The sequence below is a fragment of the Rhinolophus hipposideros genome (genome assembly GCF_964194185.1).
Source record: "Rhinolophus hipposideros genome assembly, chromosome: 8".
NCBI classification, from domain to species: Eukaryota; Metazoa; Chordata; class Mammalia; order Chiroptera; family Rhinolophidae; genus Rhinolophus; species Rhinolophus hipposideros.
This window is the reverse complement of record NC_138054.1, coordinates 82956937-82974923: the sequence shown is the minus strand read 5'-3', so window position 1 is coordinate 82974923 and position 17987 is coordinate 82956937. Positions and strand designations below refer to the sequence as shown.

The 17987-nt window shown below is 47.6% G+C and overlaps 1 protein-coding gene across 8 annotated transcripts in view; it reads right to left on the bottom strand.

Annotated features, from left to right (window-relative positions):
- UBR4 (ubiquitin protein ligase E3 component n-recognin 4) overlaps window positions 1-17987 on the bottom strand; it is a 122646-nt gene that overhangs the window by 11334 nt on the left and 93325 nt on the right. For all 8 annotated transcript variants that reach the window (XM_081057012.1, XM_081057013.1, XM_081057015.1 and 5 more), the window contains 15 exons: window positions 17697-17870; window positions 15746-15867; window positions 14589-14786; window positions 13801-13881; window positions 11457-11544; window positions 10572-10699; window positions 9598-9705; window positions 8948-9067; window positions 8026-8216; window positions 7425-7598; window positions 6951-7050; window positions 3462-3680; window positions 2538-2651; window positions 1492-1634; window positions 950-1075 (listed from right to left, as the gene is read on the bottom strand). In XM_081057012.1, coding sequence (XP_080913138.1) covers window positions 950-1075; window positions 1492-1634; window positions 2538-2651; window positions 3462-3680; window positions 6951-7050; window positions 7425-7598; window positions 8026-8216; window positions 8948-9067; window positions 9598-9705; window positions 10572-10699; window positions 11457-11544; window positions 13801-13881; window positions 14589-14786; window positions 15746-15867; window positions 17697-17870 — 2086 coding nt within the window. The remainder of the gene's footprint in view (window positions 1-949; window positions 1076-1491; window positions 1635-2537; window positions 2652-3461; window positions 3681-6950; window positions 7051-7424; window positions 7599-8025; window positions 8217-8947; window positions 9068-9597; window positions 9706-10571; window positions 10700-11456; window positions 11545-13800; window positions 13882-14588; window positions 14787-15745; window positions 15868-17696; window positions 17871-17987) is intronic.

The window sequence follows — 17987 nt, the reverse complement described above, 5'->3', positions numbered from 1 at the left end:
ACAAGGGCTGGGCCTGGAGGGAGATGCGAGCCGAGGACGTCTTCATTCCTGCTGTGACTGAATATGGCGCTCTCCGAGCTTTGAGGAGAACCCACCAGGTTGGGGCCCCATTTCTAGATGGACCAAAGTCATAGGACATATCACAGCCACGTCTAGAAGCACATTTTGGAAGAAGAAAGGTAGAACTGATCCATTCTGACTGACAAGGAGATCTATTCCTAAGAATTAAATCATCTCCTCAACCTCCAAATAAAAGTTTTTCCATGTCAATTTACGTTACCACCTATTATGCTTCTTATTATTGTATGACCTCAAGTAAGTTACTCAATCTCTCTGTGCCTCGATTTTTTCATCTGTGGAGTATATAGAATAACAACGTGTGGTAAGCATTTCAGTATGTTGCCTGTTATTACTTTCATTATCACTTCCAGGTACCTGTTTTATGGTAAGTATCTTCTCATCCCTGAACTTTAAAAATAGGACTGGGGGCGGGGCACCAGTCCACCAGGCATCATTAAGAGGCGAGGACCTCGCAGACGCTTCAGCTACTCTACTCTGGCTTTTAGGAAGAGGGAAGCCTTGAGAGGGGTCCAATATCCCCATGCACTAAGATATTTCTTTTTATTGTTTAAACCTCAAATGCAGACACTGTAGAGGTGAACTCTGGGAAATTCTGGCCTCGAGGACCAAGTCCCATGTCTTATGTTGTTAGAGCAACAAAGAAGGAGAGAAATAACTAGAAATTCTGCATGGCGCACCAGCCACTGAGGGTGCTGGTTTCTCTAGCAGAGTTCCTCTCTGTTCCTAACAGTCCCTGGCAGCAAGCAGAGACATGGGTTCCCAATAAAGGTGGTAAGAAATGGTGTCACCACGAACTGGGCTGCGAGCTGATCTCCCCCAGCTCCTGGGAATCCCCTTTTACCTACTGTGCAAAATACTGCACACTCACCTGGCCAAGCACGTGGCAAAAGCAGACTCAGGAACATGGGGCCCCCAGACTGGAAGGAGCCCATTGCACTTAGTGTTGGCATTCTGAAGGGCGGCACTTTCCCACTCTTCCCGGCCTCGAGCCAACCTGGATTGGGAGGAGAGCAGGGACAAATGACTGCTGGAGTTAATCTGGCAACCAGGCATCAGGGCAAGTGTGGGTGAAGAAGGGTTTGCTAACACTAAGGAAATCAGCTGGCCTGGGCCCCCGACCCCACAGGGCATTAGCCACCTGTACCCCAACATGGTAAATGCAGCTCCCCTGCTTTGAGTAAGTAGGGCTGCTTTTCCCAGTCTTGGGCCACAAGCCAAGTGTAACGTGACAAGAGCGGCTGTGGGGTGCATATGGTTTAAGGTAGAACAGCCCACTCCCCGGAGACTGGGGGGCAGCATTAACACTTCAGGGTCAGCGGCCCCCCCAGGTCCAGGCCGGGGGCAGGCTGCCTTCTCCTCTGAAGGAACACAGGTCTAGAGCTGCAGCAGCGGGGAGGGACCAGGGCCAACCTGACGGCGGCCAGGTGGCAGTCGTAGTGCACGATGTTGAAGTGGGACACGGTGCTGTAGCCCTGCTGCTTCCGGGGCTTGTTCTCCATCTCCTCCAGGGCCACCCGCTTGGTAAAGGTATAAATGCCCAGGACCTTCGTGGGCTGCAAAGACAACATAAAGAGGAGCAGTGAGGCCCAACTCCAAGGCAGGCTGTGGAAGGAGGTGAGGCAGAGCAGCGAGACCCACTCGAGTGTCTCCCCTCCTGGGAGAAGACAGCCCAGAAGAAGGGGTGATGGTCGGCACCCCAGTTTCTGGGTTAAGCGCTTGGCTGGGCACAGCCCTAGTGGAATGAGGACAGAGGAGGAACCAAAATAAATAGATGCTGTGTGCTTGCACAAGCAGAAAGGTGAGCCTAAACTGTCTTTTCTGCTTGCTTCCTTGATCCGAAAACGAAGAATCAAGTGCCTTCTTAAGGCACCTGCTTTTCCAAACGTATCAGGCAGCTTCAAAGGGCCTGTGTTACAGTAGAACTTACAAGGCTTGTGGCCCACGTACTTACGCTTCAGTCACTTGGGTGCTAAGCAGTAAAGTCAAGCAGAAGAGAAAGGGGATCCCTTTTAGGCCTGGAGGGGAGCAAACAGGTCACTTGGTGCTCTCTTCCTCTCAGGTATGTCTAGTTTGGGGGAGCCTGATCTCCCCAGGTGTTCTGAATGGAAGCAGCATGGGGTGTTTTGAAAAGCCCCAGGTCTGGAATCAGATGGGCCTGGGCTAGAATTCTGGCTCTGGCCCGTGACCTTTGTTCTCTCATCCATAAATTGGGGCTTTTTATAAGTTTAAAGATGAAATCACGCAATTGACATGGACCGCGGGGCTCGGGCCTCGCACAGAAGGAGCTCAGTGGGTGGCGTTGATGACGCTGATGAAGACTAGCACCGGATCAGCGTGCCCTCCTGCCTTTGCAGGGACAGTGGCAGGACTCACGCACACCTTGGCTCTGGCCAATGGAGGAACGAGAGGCGTGCGGGGAGGGGCACCAGCAGGGCAGCCCCGGGCAGCAGCTGTACCTGGAACTTATACCCCTCCCGGCAGATGCAGCACGTGAGGCCCGGCTCCTCGATCAGCTCCTCCATCTGCTTCAGGAGCGCCGTCTTGGTCACGACCTGGCCCTTTTCATTGGTCTGTGAGGGAAGCCCAGAGGGCATGTCAGAAGGGGCTTTCCACCCTCCCCCCCCAGCTGACAGGGCTGACCCTCCACATACACTAACGGGACTGCTGCACCGAAAGGAGGTCTCTCTAGTTGGCCTCTAATGGGGGTGAAGACCCAGATTCTCCCCTTATTCTCTTCCTACAAGACCCACTGAAGCAGAGGAAACCATCCAGCTGGAACCCTGGCAGGTCGCCACCTGCCACCAAAAAAGCCCCCTTTCTTTGTGCCAGCAATACCCAGTTTCAGCTGCCAAGGGCTGTTGCTTACGATTCATTTACTGTTCCCATGGGAGGTTTAAAACTGCTGACGGTGAAGTTCGCCGGTTTGGAGGAGCTCTCACAGGACTGCTGCTTCCGGGTCAATGAAAAGAGCACAGAGCCCTTTGTGCGAACAGACCCAGGTTCAAAACCCTGTCACCACTTATCCATTATGCACCTTGGCCTGTGTATACGTCACCTCTCAGCCTCAATTAGTTTATGTGACAATGGGTATAAAATATGGACCTCCTAGAACCACACAAGGATTCAAATGAAACCTCACCAGTAAGCTACCTGAGCACAGAGCATGGCATAGAGTAAATCCTCGACAAACCACGGTTAGCATCGCCATTTTACTGGTTTTGTGAACTTCTGAATCTCGTGACTAGTCACCCCTCTGAGTGTTGCTGAGGAGATCACAGGTGAGCCTCGCACACCCAGTTCCCTCCTCTTCCTCTGTTCAGCCCTCACCTGCAGCATCCCCGAGCCTAGCTCTGTCCCAAAGCACAGAGGAGCGGCCTTACCGTCATGCCCAGTGTGCCCAGAGCCTTCTGCCTCATCGCCATGGCCATGCGCTTCTTCTCGGCCCGGGTCTCCCTGCGCGCTGCGTCAATCTTCTTGTTCACATCTGGGTGCTCCCGCAGTGCCTCCAACAGGTTCTCTGCCAGGGTCCCAATGCCCTCGTCGCTGGACACCTGCTCCAGTTTATGCAGGTTTGTGATGGAGTCGGTGCCAATCAGAACCTGCCAAGAAGGGACCAGAAAGACACATGCCTCCAGTACGCAGACTTACAGGTTTAGAAAAGTCAACAGAATGTACACAATCTCATGTCATCTGCTCAGTTTCAATCAGATTCTTTGACTCTGTACTTTGAAAGATTTGGACAAATTTCAGCTCAGCCACTGACCTTTGACCAGTCACTATGTATCTCTATCTATTTAATGGGGGTAATGCCAGGGTTGTTGTGACGATTAAAACCAGGCAATGTATGTAAAAGCATCCAGGTACTGTGAGGGGCTCAGGTAAGAGTCCCTGGAGAAGCAGCCCCCAACGGGGCCTGAGTGCTGAACGCTGACTGCACCCAGCAAAGCAGGCCCTAGACTGTCACCTGGGCCCTCGGGGTCCACCCAACCCAAGCGCACAGCTGTTTTCTCAACCTAGGGATACTAGAGGTACAACTACAAGTGGGACTGGGGATAAGAAAATACTTCAGGGGCCGGCCCGGTGGCTCAGGCGGTTAGAGCTCCATGCTCCTAACTCCGAAGGCTGCCGGTTCGATTCCCACATGGGCCAGTGGGCTCTCAACAAAAAAAAAAAAAAAAAAAAGAAAATACTTCAAAAAATATATCAACAAGAAGCCACTGTGCTTGAAAAAGCTGGCAATCACTGCCTTATAGCAGCATGCCCTGAACAGGGGTGGGAGAATATCAGAGCACTGGAGACAGGCGCAGTTTGCAAAAGCTCTCCTGGTGAGCTCACCGAGAAGTAGCTGTATCACTGAAACCTGCACCACACTCCTCACAAGTGAAGTGGGGACAATTACTACATATTGGACAATACATTGAAAACAACAAAGCTAACTTGCAATGTGAAAGCTCAGCACTCAACTCAGATCACTCACTCACTCATAAATCTATTCTCACAGTTTCAAACATGGACCTCGACAAAATTATAGGGTAGCTCATGTCTCAAGCTCCTAAACGCTAACCTCACAGTTCAACTGCCCACTGAACTATTCCACAGGTACCCCACATTCAACACTCTGCAGGTTTACCGTGTGTGTGAAGCACGTGTGTGAAACAATGTTTTAGGTGTTGGGGAAACAAAGACCGTGCCCTCCTCAGCTTACATTCCAGTTAGGAGGACTGACCACACATTCACAGTCTAATATAATCAACTCTCCTCCACCTTACTTCACACCGCCTAGGTTCTCCCACCTCCTTAAATGGCACCGCCATTCATCTTGTTACCCAGTCCAGAAACTGAGCAGAGTTCTTGACTCGTCCAGCTTCTTCACTCTCCCCATGCAATCAATCTCCAAGTACATTTATTCGACACCCCAGATCTCTGTGGAATCCACTCACTGTCTACCTCACTAACCAGTCTCCTCAGCCTAGCATAGCAGATACACAATAGGAGCTAAATAATTGTGTTGAAAGAAAAGTGAATGGCCAGAAGTGTGAATGCCAAGTATCTAACTAGATAAAGCCTGACTCTAAAGAAAGTAATTCAATTTAGTAACTAAGAATAAGCTCACTGTGTTGCCATTGGCCAAATCATAGCTCAGTGCCCTGACTTATCCGTATTCAAAATAAAGATGTTATAAGGAGAGAGGAAATAATGTAAGACTCTTAAGTAGAAAAAATTCTCTCCACAAAAATGTACTAATTACGACCACCCATGGAATTGACCAAAAGTTTAGAACCATAAAGACTTGGGTGAGACAGATTGAAAAACCTTTTCTTTAACCAAATGGCCATGTTTCTGAAATGAATTATCAGAACAGATTATCAAATGGGACTGTGGAATTATATTTCAGGTAGAGCCTATAAACAGAAAAAATCCAGTCCCACAGACTCTCAAAACTCAACATTAAGAAAACAAAAGATATAAACAGACATTTCACTGAAGATACACAGATGAAGCACAGGAGAGACGTGCAGCATTATTTCCTTTAGGGAAATACTAATTAAAGCCACAATATCACGATACATCTGTCAGAATGGCTAAATGGGAAACAATGACACCACCAAATGCTGGCAAGGATGCAGAGAAAAAGTGGATCATGCATGTGTTGCTGGGGGGAATGTAAACTGGTGCAGTCACGCTAGAAAACGGTTTGGCAGTTTCTTATAAAACTAAATGTGCAACTAGCAGTTTGTGCTCTTGGGCATCCATCTATCCCACAGAAATTAAAACTTATAGTCACATAAAAACCTGCATATGAACCATAGCAGCTTTATTTGTAATCGCCCCACACAGGAAACAATCCAGATGTCCTTTAATGGGTGAATGGTTAAACGGGCTGTGGTACACACACACCACTCAGCAATAAAACCTGGTACACATAACCACCTGAATGAATCTCCAGAAAAATCACTGAGTGAAAAAAGCCAATCCAAGAAAGGTTACATGCTCATGATTCCATTTATGTAACATTCTTGAAATGACAACATTACAGGTGGGAAGAACAGATGGGTGGCTGCCAGGGGTCAGTGGCATGGGGGTGGGTGAAGGTGATGTGGCTATAACAGGGCACCAGGAGGAGCCCTTGTGGTGATGGAACTGTCCCCAATCTTGGCTGCACCAACATAAATACCCAGGTTGTGACACTGTGCTCTAGTTTTGTAAGATGTTACCACTGAGAGAAACAGGGTAACGGGTAGATATACGATTTCTCTGTATTATTTCTTAACAACTGCATGTTAATCTACAATTATCTCAAAATAAAAAGGCGAATTAAAAGAAATCCAGCCTGGCCACCTGCCTGGGCCATTCAGGATTTGTGAGGGGTAACAGATACCTCAGCCCAGTGGGGCGCTATCAGGAATGAGCAGCAGAGGGGAACAGGCACAGTTCTCTGAGCTCTCTGAGTTCTCTGAGCTCACAGTTCTCTGAGCACAGTTCTCAGCTGTCTGACACAGAGCAGAGAACTGGGTGATGGCATGATAAATGTCCCACTAACTGTGGCCAGAAATCAAAACTGTTTTACACTTGGGCCAGCCACACCCCCACAGTTCAACTGCCGCTGAGCTGACCCGTGAGGAAATGAAGCCCCTTGTAAGAATAAGGTGAATGAGGAAATCATGAATAGAACTTAATTCCCTCCACAGAAAGCTGAGCCACGTGACCTCTGAGAGTCTCTTCCACTCTGGGAGCCTCGTATACTAGGGTAAGACATGTCTCCAGGCAGATCTCTTCACTCAGTCATGGGAGATGAGACGACAGTGTGAGGCCCCTCACACTGCATTTCCTGTCTCCAGAATAAAGTCCACATGTGGGTGACTACTCACCTGGGTGGCAGGGTGCTGGATGGCCAACCCCCGAAGAAGCCTCAAGATAAATGGCAGGGCTGGGCGAGACAAAAACTTTTTCCAGATGTCAGCATCCAAACTGCAAAGGGAAGGAAGGCTTATTAGCAGGCCAGAGAAGCACAGGCTACCTGGAAACCCGCTGTTGGTTCTGGCTGGTTTAAACATGACCATCCAAGAGTGCCACAAAGAATCACCAAGGACCACCTAGCTCTGCTGAGAAGCCAGGTACAAACAGTACTCTAAGCAGAAACCAAAGGCTGCCATCCTTTTCCCAGAGCCCCAGGGGACTCTCCTGTGGCTGGCTGAGTGGTCATCTTGGTAATTTCCAGAAGGAGAGGGAGACCCCAAGGAGGGCAAAGGGGAACAATGAAGCTTCATGCCAAGACGATGGAGGAGAAAAGGAGCTGGGAGGAGGGGAAGGCAAGCAGTCACTTTGGCAGAGCTGCCTCTTACTTCTTGGCACTGGGAATGTGCTTCTTCATGTAATCGAGTGCATTCTGGGTAATTCCCTTCTGGAGAATCAGATCCTTCAGCTGGTGCCCATTGCTGTTGTTCTTGATGCCGGCTGCTATTTTACAGAAGCAGTCCAGGAAGACTTTGTCATCGCCACTGTGATCTTCATCATACCTACGAGGAAAGGGCCGAGGCGGAGCGTGTGAAGGAATAGCATAAGCCGAACAATCATCGACAGTCGGTAGAGTCAAGTCTAAACTCCTTCGCACGACCCAAAGAGCCTGTTACCTGGTTCCTGCCACTCTCCTACCTGCTCCATCTCCCAAATTCCCAACACTCCCTGTGCTTTCATGCTTTTGCACACGTGACTCCCTCCATCTTGTCACACCTCCTTCCCATCTCACACCACTATGCCTCCTCTGCCAAGTCAATTTAACATAACGTATTTCAGTTGGATTCCCCAATCAGACCAAGCCCCTTAAAGGCCTGACTGGCAACACGAAAATCCCGTAGAAATTCGGGTGATTCTTCCTCGGTCTCAGAGCTAGCTCAGGGTTTCTGCGGGGACTCTTCCCTCAGCTATGGAATCCAAGCAACATACTTCTCAAAGCTGCAGTACGGTTTGAACCGCTCCACCAAGATCTGCATTTTCTCTAGCTCCCCGAAGGACAGGTACGGGATGATCCGCAGCAGACCCTGGAGCACACTGGGGTTGGAGCGCACGAAGGTGCTGTTGATCTGGTCCAAGAGCATCACCAGCTGGTCCTTGTCACCGGTCAGGAGGAGGTTGCCCTGCAGGGGGAGAGAGGACGGAGGGCCCATTAATGGGGTCAGGATGGTGGCGGCAGCACCTCCATCAGAGCCATCAGAAGGAGCCCTGAAAGAACCGTCTCGGCACTTCCTGGGGAATAAACAGTGTGAGTACCACCCGATAAATTAATTTCCAAATTTCTGTGCTGGCTCTGGGAATAGTCTCAATAGATCGAAAGGTACCAATACAATCTCCCCCTCCCCCAGGAGAATGTAAGCTACCTGAAATTCATTTGGCCATACTTCTAGCCAAAACATTAGCACCAGTAAGAATGGAGGAAGGCAAGGGTGCGTTAAGTGCAGAGAAACTAAACTGGGAGTTGGAGACCTGGGTTCTCGGCCTCCAACTATACAACCACTATATAGTAACCAACTGCATAACACTGAACAGCTCACTTCACTTGTCTGGCTTAGTCTCCTCAAGTGTGAAATGAGAGGTTGGACTAGGGCCCCCGCCTATCAGCTGGAACCTGCCAGAATTCCCTTAATGAGCAGCTTCTGAGAGAAAGAATGTCCTTAGCAGCTTTGTTTCCTCTGAATCCAGATTTCAGGCTTCAATGCAATGATGGCACCATTAATTAGTTGCCATTCCTAGGAGCCAAGCAGGTTCAGCCATTCTTGGTTGACATGATCACACACAAATGAGCCCATTGCTGGCAAAGAGACAGCGCAGGTGCCCAGTGTCTGCAATGGGCAGGCTGAGCTCTGCTCACCTTGTCCTCGCTCAGGGGCTCAGCGTTGGACTCATCCAGAATGATCTCCATGATGCTCAGCACCTGCTCGGCAACAGCTGCACCACCACTGTCCTTGCTCTCCTGCTCAGCTACCAGGGCCTACGGGAGGAGACGCGGTCACTTTAGGGCTGGGGACACACCACTCATGGCTGACGGGATCTGCTCCTCAGACATGTCCTCACGGCCTTATTTCTCAGAGCCTGTGTGTGTGTGTGTGTGTGTGTGTGTGTGTGTGTGTGTGTGTGTGTGTTCATTCTAAGAAAGACAAGCATGTGGGCCTTTGAAGACAGTGAAGATGTGATGTCCCAGGTTTCTTTCCGGTTACCCTGAGGCGAGTGGCACTACCTTCCCATTGGTGTGTGCTCTGGGCTGGGCTAAGGACTAACTTCCTCTTGTCTCTGCTTTGAATTCAGGAAAGGGACAGGGAAGCTCTTGGGTGTCATGGCAGCAGCATGGGGATGAGCCAGCAGAAGGAGAGGGGACAGCCTAAATGATCCAAGCCTCTGTGCCAGCCAGACAAAGGGCTTGAAGAGGCCACAGTCCATTTCATCGGAGCCCAGAAGTGACATGTCTTTCCCGCACCCAGGACTTCTAAGTCTCGTTTATCTTCTGCAGCCCTCACTCTTTACCAAGTTGAGAGTCCCCAGCATGACGTTCAAAGTGTTCATTTCCAGCTTGACCAGCTGCTGCCGGTTGACTTTCACCTTCACGCAGTAACTGAACAATTTCAGCAGCACCTGACAAGAAAAGCCCGTCAAGACCCATGAGACCATCTGAGAGTGAAGATGTGGGGACAGGCAGGAAAGAAATGTTGTCTAAGAGGGTCATGTACAGTCAGTAGGCACTCCTGCAACGCAGAGGACAGCAGAGGGAAGCAATCCTTACGGGGACATGGTAAGGTGGCTGGACCTCATATCAGGTCGGCATTTTAAATAGCAATGTTCTCTAGCGGCAGCCCTGGTGGGCTGGGTGGAGCTCTACGATCTCTAAAACCATGGCAGAGACACCAGTTCCTAATGGAATGATGCTCTGCTAGCTTGGGGGAAATTCTTGTACTAACTCAGACTGTGAACTAACAGTTGGCAGAACGAGTCCAAAGTTCACGGCCTGTGGGACCTCAGAACCATGTAGGTCATTTAAAACTTGGGCACAGTAATATATATTCTACCATCCCCTGGAGGAAAGTAAGAATCATCGTGTAACACATGTGGTGCCTTTGGAATCCTCTGCTCTGTACTAATGAGACAGCTGGATGAGTAAGGAAGCAACATCCTATAAGACGTGAAAGGGTTACAAAATCCATTTAAAAGCAATGATAATAATAGACATCAGTACAGTCATTTAGGACAAGACAATTAGACATTGGTTCCACGGGAGACTAAAGGAACATAGCAGAAGACAGCCACCCCATGGGTGTTTTGTGGGGAGTGGGCCAGGAACAGGGTAGGTGGAAAAAGGAGCCTCGATGTAAAGGGCTCAGGGAAGCGTCCAGGCCCCTCAGTGGCTTGCACTGGTTAAATGGCACAATGACCACAAGCTTCTTTCCATAGGGGCCTCTCTCCCAAAGCACCAGGCTGGTCCCACCTTGCTGCCTCCAACTCACTGTTAGAAGGTGGCGTCCCTGCTTGAAATCTTTGATCCCTGCCAGTCTGTTTAGCATGCATTCCAGGCCCCCACACTGGGCCATCACACCAGCCATCTTATAAACTTCTTCTTCATCTTCTTCTTCATCTGGGGGAGAAGGTAAGCCAAGCAGAAATAGAGAAAAGGTGGAGATGAGAATAAAACTAATAGCCCTCTTCCAGGCTGAAAGCTATTTCCCTTTTCCTTATCTCCAATACACATAGCGAATAAAAGGAGTTGATACTGGATATTAAACTGCACTAGCTCTTTTTTTAAAGATTCAAGTCAATTAAAATATTTACTCAAACATGTGAAAATATAAGCACCACAATAACCGGGGATGAGGGGAGAACTAAGCTAAAAATAAATCTGAACTCACGTTTGTTGCTGACTGCATTTATTTTCACCAAAGTTCCCTGCACCCCTCAATTCCAGAACTATCTGAATCAGGCCATAGACACTTGCATTCTTCCTTAGTCAGAGACGTAATGTCCCCTCAATTCTGATCAGAGTTACTAGAGAATATTTGCCCAGAATGCCACTAATTCCCAGGACATGAACCATCATTACCATGTTTCCCCAAAAATAAGACCTAGTTGGACAATCAGCTCTAATGCGTCTTTGGGAGCAAAAATTAACATAAGACCAGGTCTTATGAATAGAAAAATTATTTATAATTTTTGCTTTTAATATTATATTATATTAGACCCGGTCTTATAGTAAAATAAGACTGGGTCTCATATTAATTTTTGCTCCAAAAGATGCATGAGAGCTAATTGTCCAGCTAGGTCTTATTTTCGGGGAAACATGGTACTCCCAGGCCCCCCGCCCCCCACATCAGCACTGCCTGTGAAAAGGGCCATACCTGTGGTGGAGTCCAGGGACTCGATAAACTCCTCAGTGGCATCTCCCAGCAGCCCCCGCATGCGATAAACTATCCTCATGGGCTCTCCCTGGGCAGGAAAAGTTGGAGAGAGAAACTTGTCAATAGGCCCAGAAAATGCAGAGGACTCAAACGCTGCACTTACTGATGCTCCAGCAACGTGGACAACCGCTATTTCTCTACAAGGTCTGAACCACAACATCTAGAATCCAAATGCACTGCGTTTCTTAGGGGAAAGGAAGCTCATTGATTTAGTGGCTACTATAGGCCAGGAACTGTTTGAAGCATTTTATAGACATATCTCATTTAGTTTCATCTGAAAACTCTATGTAGGAACTGTAACAACTATCATTTCTCGTTTGACTTGTGCTCAGTCCTACGCTACTTAAGCACTTTATATTATCCTCTTGTACAAGGTTAAGCAGCTTGTCCAACGTTATCCGGCTATACGCCCAGGTCTGAGTCCAAGCCTGGGCCTCCTTCAGGAATGGAAACTCTCGCTAACAATAAGGACCACTACTCAGAGGATCAGGATAAGGGCGGTGAAGAGGATCAGAGAGCTTTGATTCAAGTCTCAGGAATCAAAAGCAAGAAAAGAGAGTTCATTACGTCGTTGCCTGCGCAGATCCTAAGGTCTTCATATAACCACACAACAAGGAGAGGACTCATCCAAATTTCCTCAAGCTAAAACCTATAACCTGATGGAATAATGAGAAATAAGTCTTTTGTAAACTAGAAAATTATAGCTTCTGGAAATGTGAGTTCACTAGACACCCAGTACCAAGTCAGGCACTCGAGCGTTGACATTATTCTCCTTTTGGAGCCGAGAAACAGGGCCTTGAAGTCACACTACATGAAGTTAAGTGGGCGAGAAAATACCACACCGATTCAAGCTGCCTGCCTCTAAGCCCGGGCTCGGCATCAGGAGAGAAAACCCTGGAGGACAGAAACTGTCAGAAAGACCACTTCCAGAAGGGTTTCCAGCTACAGAAGCTCAATGGGAACTAAGAGAGAAAAGAGCCATAGACCTCGGATAGAAAGAGACTCAGGAAACAGAGCGGGCTCCCGTCAGTAGTTAAAGAGATGAGCTGTTTGCTTATGAGGGAAATGGGGGACAAAGTAAGAAGGGAAGACGACGAAGGCCCAGATACAAAGCTGCCATGAACTCTGGACTTGGCCAGAAGAAACCCCTTTGTGGATTAAGCATACTAATGTGAGGGTTGAATGGTCCTTGACTTCTGTCTTGCCTCATGGTTCAAAAGGGGAGACACCCATATGCATTCTCTGGGTTCCATACCACCATTTTACAACAGTGCCCACAGAAGCTTGGTCTTAATTTTTTACGTGCATCAGAGACTAAATCTGTATCATTCTGTTTTGACGCTAAAATGTCAATGACAAGATGCACTGGATGGAGTCCCTCTGTCAACCGCACTGGATCTACCAGCAGGCAGCCGGTCCAATAGTCAACAGTGGCCAGGACTCCCAGCACAGTGGGAGAAAAAGAGAAGCCAAAATATGTCACAAATTAAAGGCCAAATGTATCAATCGTACACTACCAATTTGGTATCTTAAATTCTACAGAACTATTTGCACTAAGTATAGAAATTTTCACTGTGCTTCACCGGTACATTAGTTTGCTGTAATTAACTATTTATTTGATTCACTTACTAAAGATCCCTGTAATAGAGACAAGAGATAAGAAGGAATGGGAAGGCGAGAAAGAAACAGAGAAGAAGGAAAGGAAGGAACAGAGAAGAGATTAAGAAAAGAGGAGGGACGAGGCAGTGGAATATCCAGGACAGACTTTCATGAATGGACAGACAGCACTGAGGTGGGCCAAAAGGACCCATGCCAGTGTGCTATGCTTCCTTCATTCCCCTTTTGCCCTCCTCAAGAATAACTGCCTGTTTGAGTGTCAACTTCCCGACTAGGAAAATAAGAACTATGCTCCCTGACAGACCCACTGGGATAATGTTCTGATAAGTGAGCAGGCCCCAGAAAGCTGAGGAGTAATCAATCTCAGTCACAAGGAGCCCACAGAGAAAGGGCACAAGACAGCAGGCGGTCCCCGTCACAAGGCTCCCTCAGACTCTGCCCAGCCTGCTGCGCGTAACCAGGAGATGCTTATCCTTCTCTGCAGCTCTTCCATCTTCACTAGTCAGATGCCTCAAAAGGAGGACAAGATGACTGGTTTTCTGTACACAACCACGAACAGGGGGTGCTGCCACCAGCTGGGTATGAGATGACTGACAATGGCTCCTCCTGGTACAAGCCTGCACACGTCAGAAAAGTAAAACCACCAAGCAAGAGAACAAACACATACCTCATTCGTAGTACACCAGACCTTCTTGTAAACCTCAGCCACAGGAAGGTCCAAGCTAATGATTTTATTATTCACTAGAAGCTGTACAGAAAAGTACATGAAACTGTTATTACAGGTAATTGTAAGGCAAGTAAATTTCAAGATCAAAGGGCACTTTATGGCAGTGGTTCATAATTCATAATTTTTATGTGTTGTGGACCAATCAACTCTCCCTCTACAAAAATGTGTATGTGCATACAACACAGAATTTTGTGCACAGTTTTAGGGATTACAAACACCCATAACCCAAACCATGGACTGCGGACTAAAAACCCCTGCTGAGGCCCTTCTTCCGGCCTGAGTCGACTTAGGCCCAGCACCAGAAAAGGCAATGTTCTCTATCTCACCCAGCACGCTTTTCACTACAATATGGTAATGCCAGACTCTAAAGGTTGTCTCTGAGAAGGTACCAGATACAGGGCAGAACTCTGCACAGGCGCTAAAGTGCCAGCACTTAGGGAGCTTGATTAACTTGGAATCACTGGGAAGCCTCTGCCAGAGCAGCAGGAATAATGTCTACTCCATGACAAGCAATGGCCAGTAACCCTTTGCTTCCCACATGCCAGACAGACATCGGGCGGAGCCCTTTAGGGCTAATTATACCAGGTAGGTGGGAGTCATTAGTCCCCATTCACAGATGAGGAACCTGAAACAAAGTACCTGCCCGAGGTTAACCAGCTGCCAAGGGGAGAAACTTCCATTGGATCCCAGCCCACGCTCTTAACCATGAAGCACAGGCCTATGCTTACCTCCATGCCACTGTCATCCTCCAAGAGAGCCACCAAGTCACAGTCCTGGCAAATCTTGTTCTTTATGTCCCTCATAAGTGGCCCAATGCCTGGCTCATTGCTACTATATGGGTTCCCAGGCATCCTGCCCTGTAGGAAGTCTTCTTGCTGGGGGTCCTTTTCCAAGGTCACAAAGAACTCAGTGACTTCATTTTCCTCCTATAGGACAAAGAGAGGGACACATCAGAAGGGATGGCATGAAAGTATGTGCAGAGGGAGGGCGAGGCCTTTGAGATTTATCCCATGCTACCTTGCTCCATGGACACTCTGGGGGAAACACACCAGACTCATCCAGTCCCTTACGCATTTAAAGATATAAAGGATATCTTTGAATCAAAGGCGGTGATTCAAAAAATCCAAATGTAATTCAAATAGCCTCAAATATCCAGCATCTCCTCTGAAACCCATGGGTGGATTAGGAGAGAAAGCCCAACAAAATAAGCAGATGAGGAGTGACATATGAAGCTATATTTAGTGAAATGAAGGGGTGGGTGGCTTTCTTCCTCCTGCTCATCTCATGTGATGCTAACCCATCTGGGGCCACGTGACTCTGTCACTGATTAACTCTCAAGAAAAGGGTCTTCTCAGTATTGCATAATATTCAGGCACATCCAACCCCAACGATCTCTCATCATTAACTGAGGATACTGGTGTTTTCCATCCTTCTTTGATAACAGGAAGGGGTCTTTGGATCACATGGTGCTTTTGTGTAACTCAGGGGAGGGAAACAAATATACACACATGTACATGTGTACAAAATGGGGGCTGGGGAGTGAAAATGTCTTTATACTCTAGTTAATATTGCTTCTTTCATAGCATATTGGATTGATAAGCAATAGGGTTTTGGCAATGGGAAGTTAGACCCAGTTAAAAAAAAAAAGGCTGATCTTGACCTTGAATCTAGGAAATAAGACCAAGGAAGGCCTGTAGGTGTCCTATCATCAGGAACAGGAAAATCATGAGGTTGCTCCTGGTTCTGTCAGTGGAGTTTTCTAAAATGGTCACTAAATGGCCCACAGCTGGTAAAACTGCCCACGACTGTAAAGCATCACCAAGAGGCTTCAGGGCCAAAGGCTCATGCCAACACACTGAGCGCCATGGGAAGTACCACTCCTTACGGGATAAATGATGCTGCAGAGCCTCTCAAAGATGAACACCGGGGTCCGGTAGTCGTCCAGGTTGTAGCGCTTGGCTGTCTCAATGCACACGGCCATGAAGGCCTTGGTTTCCGATTCTGTACCTGCCAGAAATCAAAGTGGCCAAGTTGGTTAGGAAAGCGCTTCGCACACAGAAACAAAGATGACACTTTAAAGTATCGTCACTGACAGATTCTTTCTGCCTGGTAAGTCTTTACATGCCTTATGTGGCAATATCAGTATTTCAATTGGAAACCTGAAACGGACTGAGTTTTATACACAGACCACATTCCATGTGAAGCCTCAATGCCCAAGTCAGCACAGTGCATCACAGCTGCATGTGTACGTGTCGTGCTCTTTCTCAGAATTACAATCTTGCATCTTCCTGACCGACAGGTACTCAAAAATGTCAAATAATGATCCTAACTGTATTCCAATCAAAGGGAAGTTATAGTTTTAAGTTTCATTTTAAAAGATTAGGTAGATTACCCTCTATAAGCCCAAGAGGTAACTTCAAGTCACACAAGGAGGAAGAAATATGCTCTTAAAAGGGGTCTTACTGACAAGGTCACAAACCAGCTCAGCATGGCATGATGAAAATGGCATCAGAGGACCTCCATGTCTGACAATGCAGCAGAGTATGTTCCCTGACCTGCTCCCCATGCTCACCACTTAAAAATAACTTAAAATACTGAATTAAAAAAACAGTGAACTGCCACATGAGTAAAGAATACTCAAAAGCCAAAAACGAAGAGAAATCAGGAACCCAGGAAATTTAGCAAAACACTGAGGCTGCTTCTGCCCTGAGCTTTGGTTTCCATAACCTGCCAGGATTTGCGAGCTTGATACAAACAAAGCCCCACACCTGCCAAGGTGGCAAGTCTAGCAGGAACACCCATCTCTACACACACATAAATCTGGTACCCAAAAGAGCTACGTCCTTGGTATAAGGGTCAACTAGAAATGACTCTCCCTTTCCCTCGAGCAATAACAGAAAGGACCTTGTCTTCCCTTCAATGTGGCATCGAGTATGGAGGGGGACATCTCCTCTGAGAACTCATAACAAGCTGCCCCTCCCAGAGGTGTGTGGCTCACATTACCAAGGAAACCTAAGTGAGAAACTTAAGTTCAGAACTTCACTGACGGCAGCCCTCTGGTGGCAGTGTCCTGAGATGCCTGCCCAGCAGAAGCTGGAAAAACCCATCTGACTCAGATCCTGAAAAACTTCCAGATAAATCTACAAAACACAAGCTCACAGTCAAAATCACTAAATATAAAAAGATTTAAGGCACCATAAGCAAGAGCTGAAATAATAAACAGCACAATCAGATCAATAAATATTTCAAATTTTAGAGTTATCAGACACAGAAATAAGTTTGATACGTTGAAAGATTATGAAAGGGATGGGAAATGCCAATAAAAAACAAGAGACTGTAAAATCTATTTGGAACTACAAGAACACAATGGGTAGATTAAACAGGTAACACAGGGTGAAGAAAAAATTAATGAACTGAATGACAGAACAGAAGAAATGATCCAAAAGCAGTATAAGGATACAGTGGGATGAACACTACGAAAGAGAGGTGAAGAGGTACGGATGACAGAGAGTGAGTTCCGCAAGGTCAAAGGAGAATGGAGCAGAGGCACTGAAGAGATAATGGCTAAGAATTTTCCAGAATCAATGAATAGATACCAATCTGAGAGCCCTTGACCTCTTGCTGCTCTATAAGCTCAATATAAAAAGCGCAAATTGACTGAGTCCAGCTCTGGAACTTTACATGTCCAAGAACCAGTCCTATCTCAAGAGAAGCTTCTGCTCCTTTCCTGGAATGTTTGCCGCCCCTCTGCAGAACTCAGGGAAATCAGACTAACGTCCCTAGGCAGACCCAGACAGGACGTGGGGCCTCGGGGTCCCGGCCACTGGCAGGGCTACCTGTTGTCATGTCCTCCAGCATCTCCAACAACATGTCCTGGGTCTCATCGATCAGCTTGGTCCTCTGCACCACCAGCTTTCGCAAGCACAGGTATCCATTCAGCACAGTGCCCACCAAACGACTTTTAAAGTGCCTCTTGATGGATTCCACCTCCACAAAGGAGGAAAGAAGGCCTGTGGGGACAGGGAACAGTTGCTGCAAGAGTCTGAATGAGAATATAAGCAAGGCTGGTCAGTATCTTCAAAAGATTATGAGCAACTCGAAAGCAGGGAAAGCAGCCCAGGGAAGGT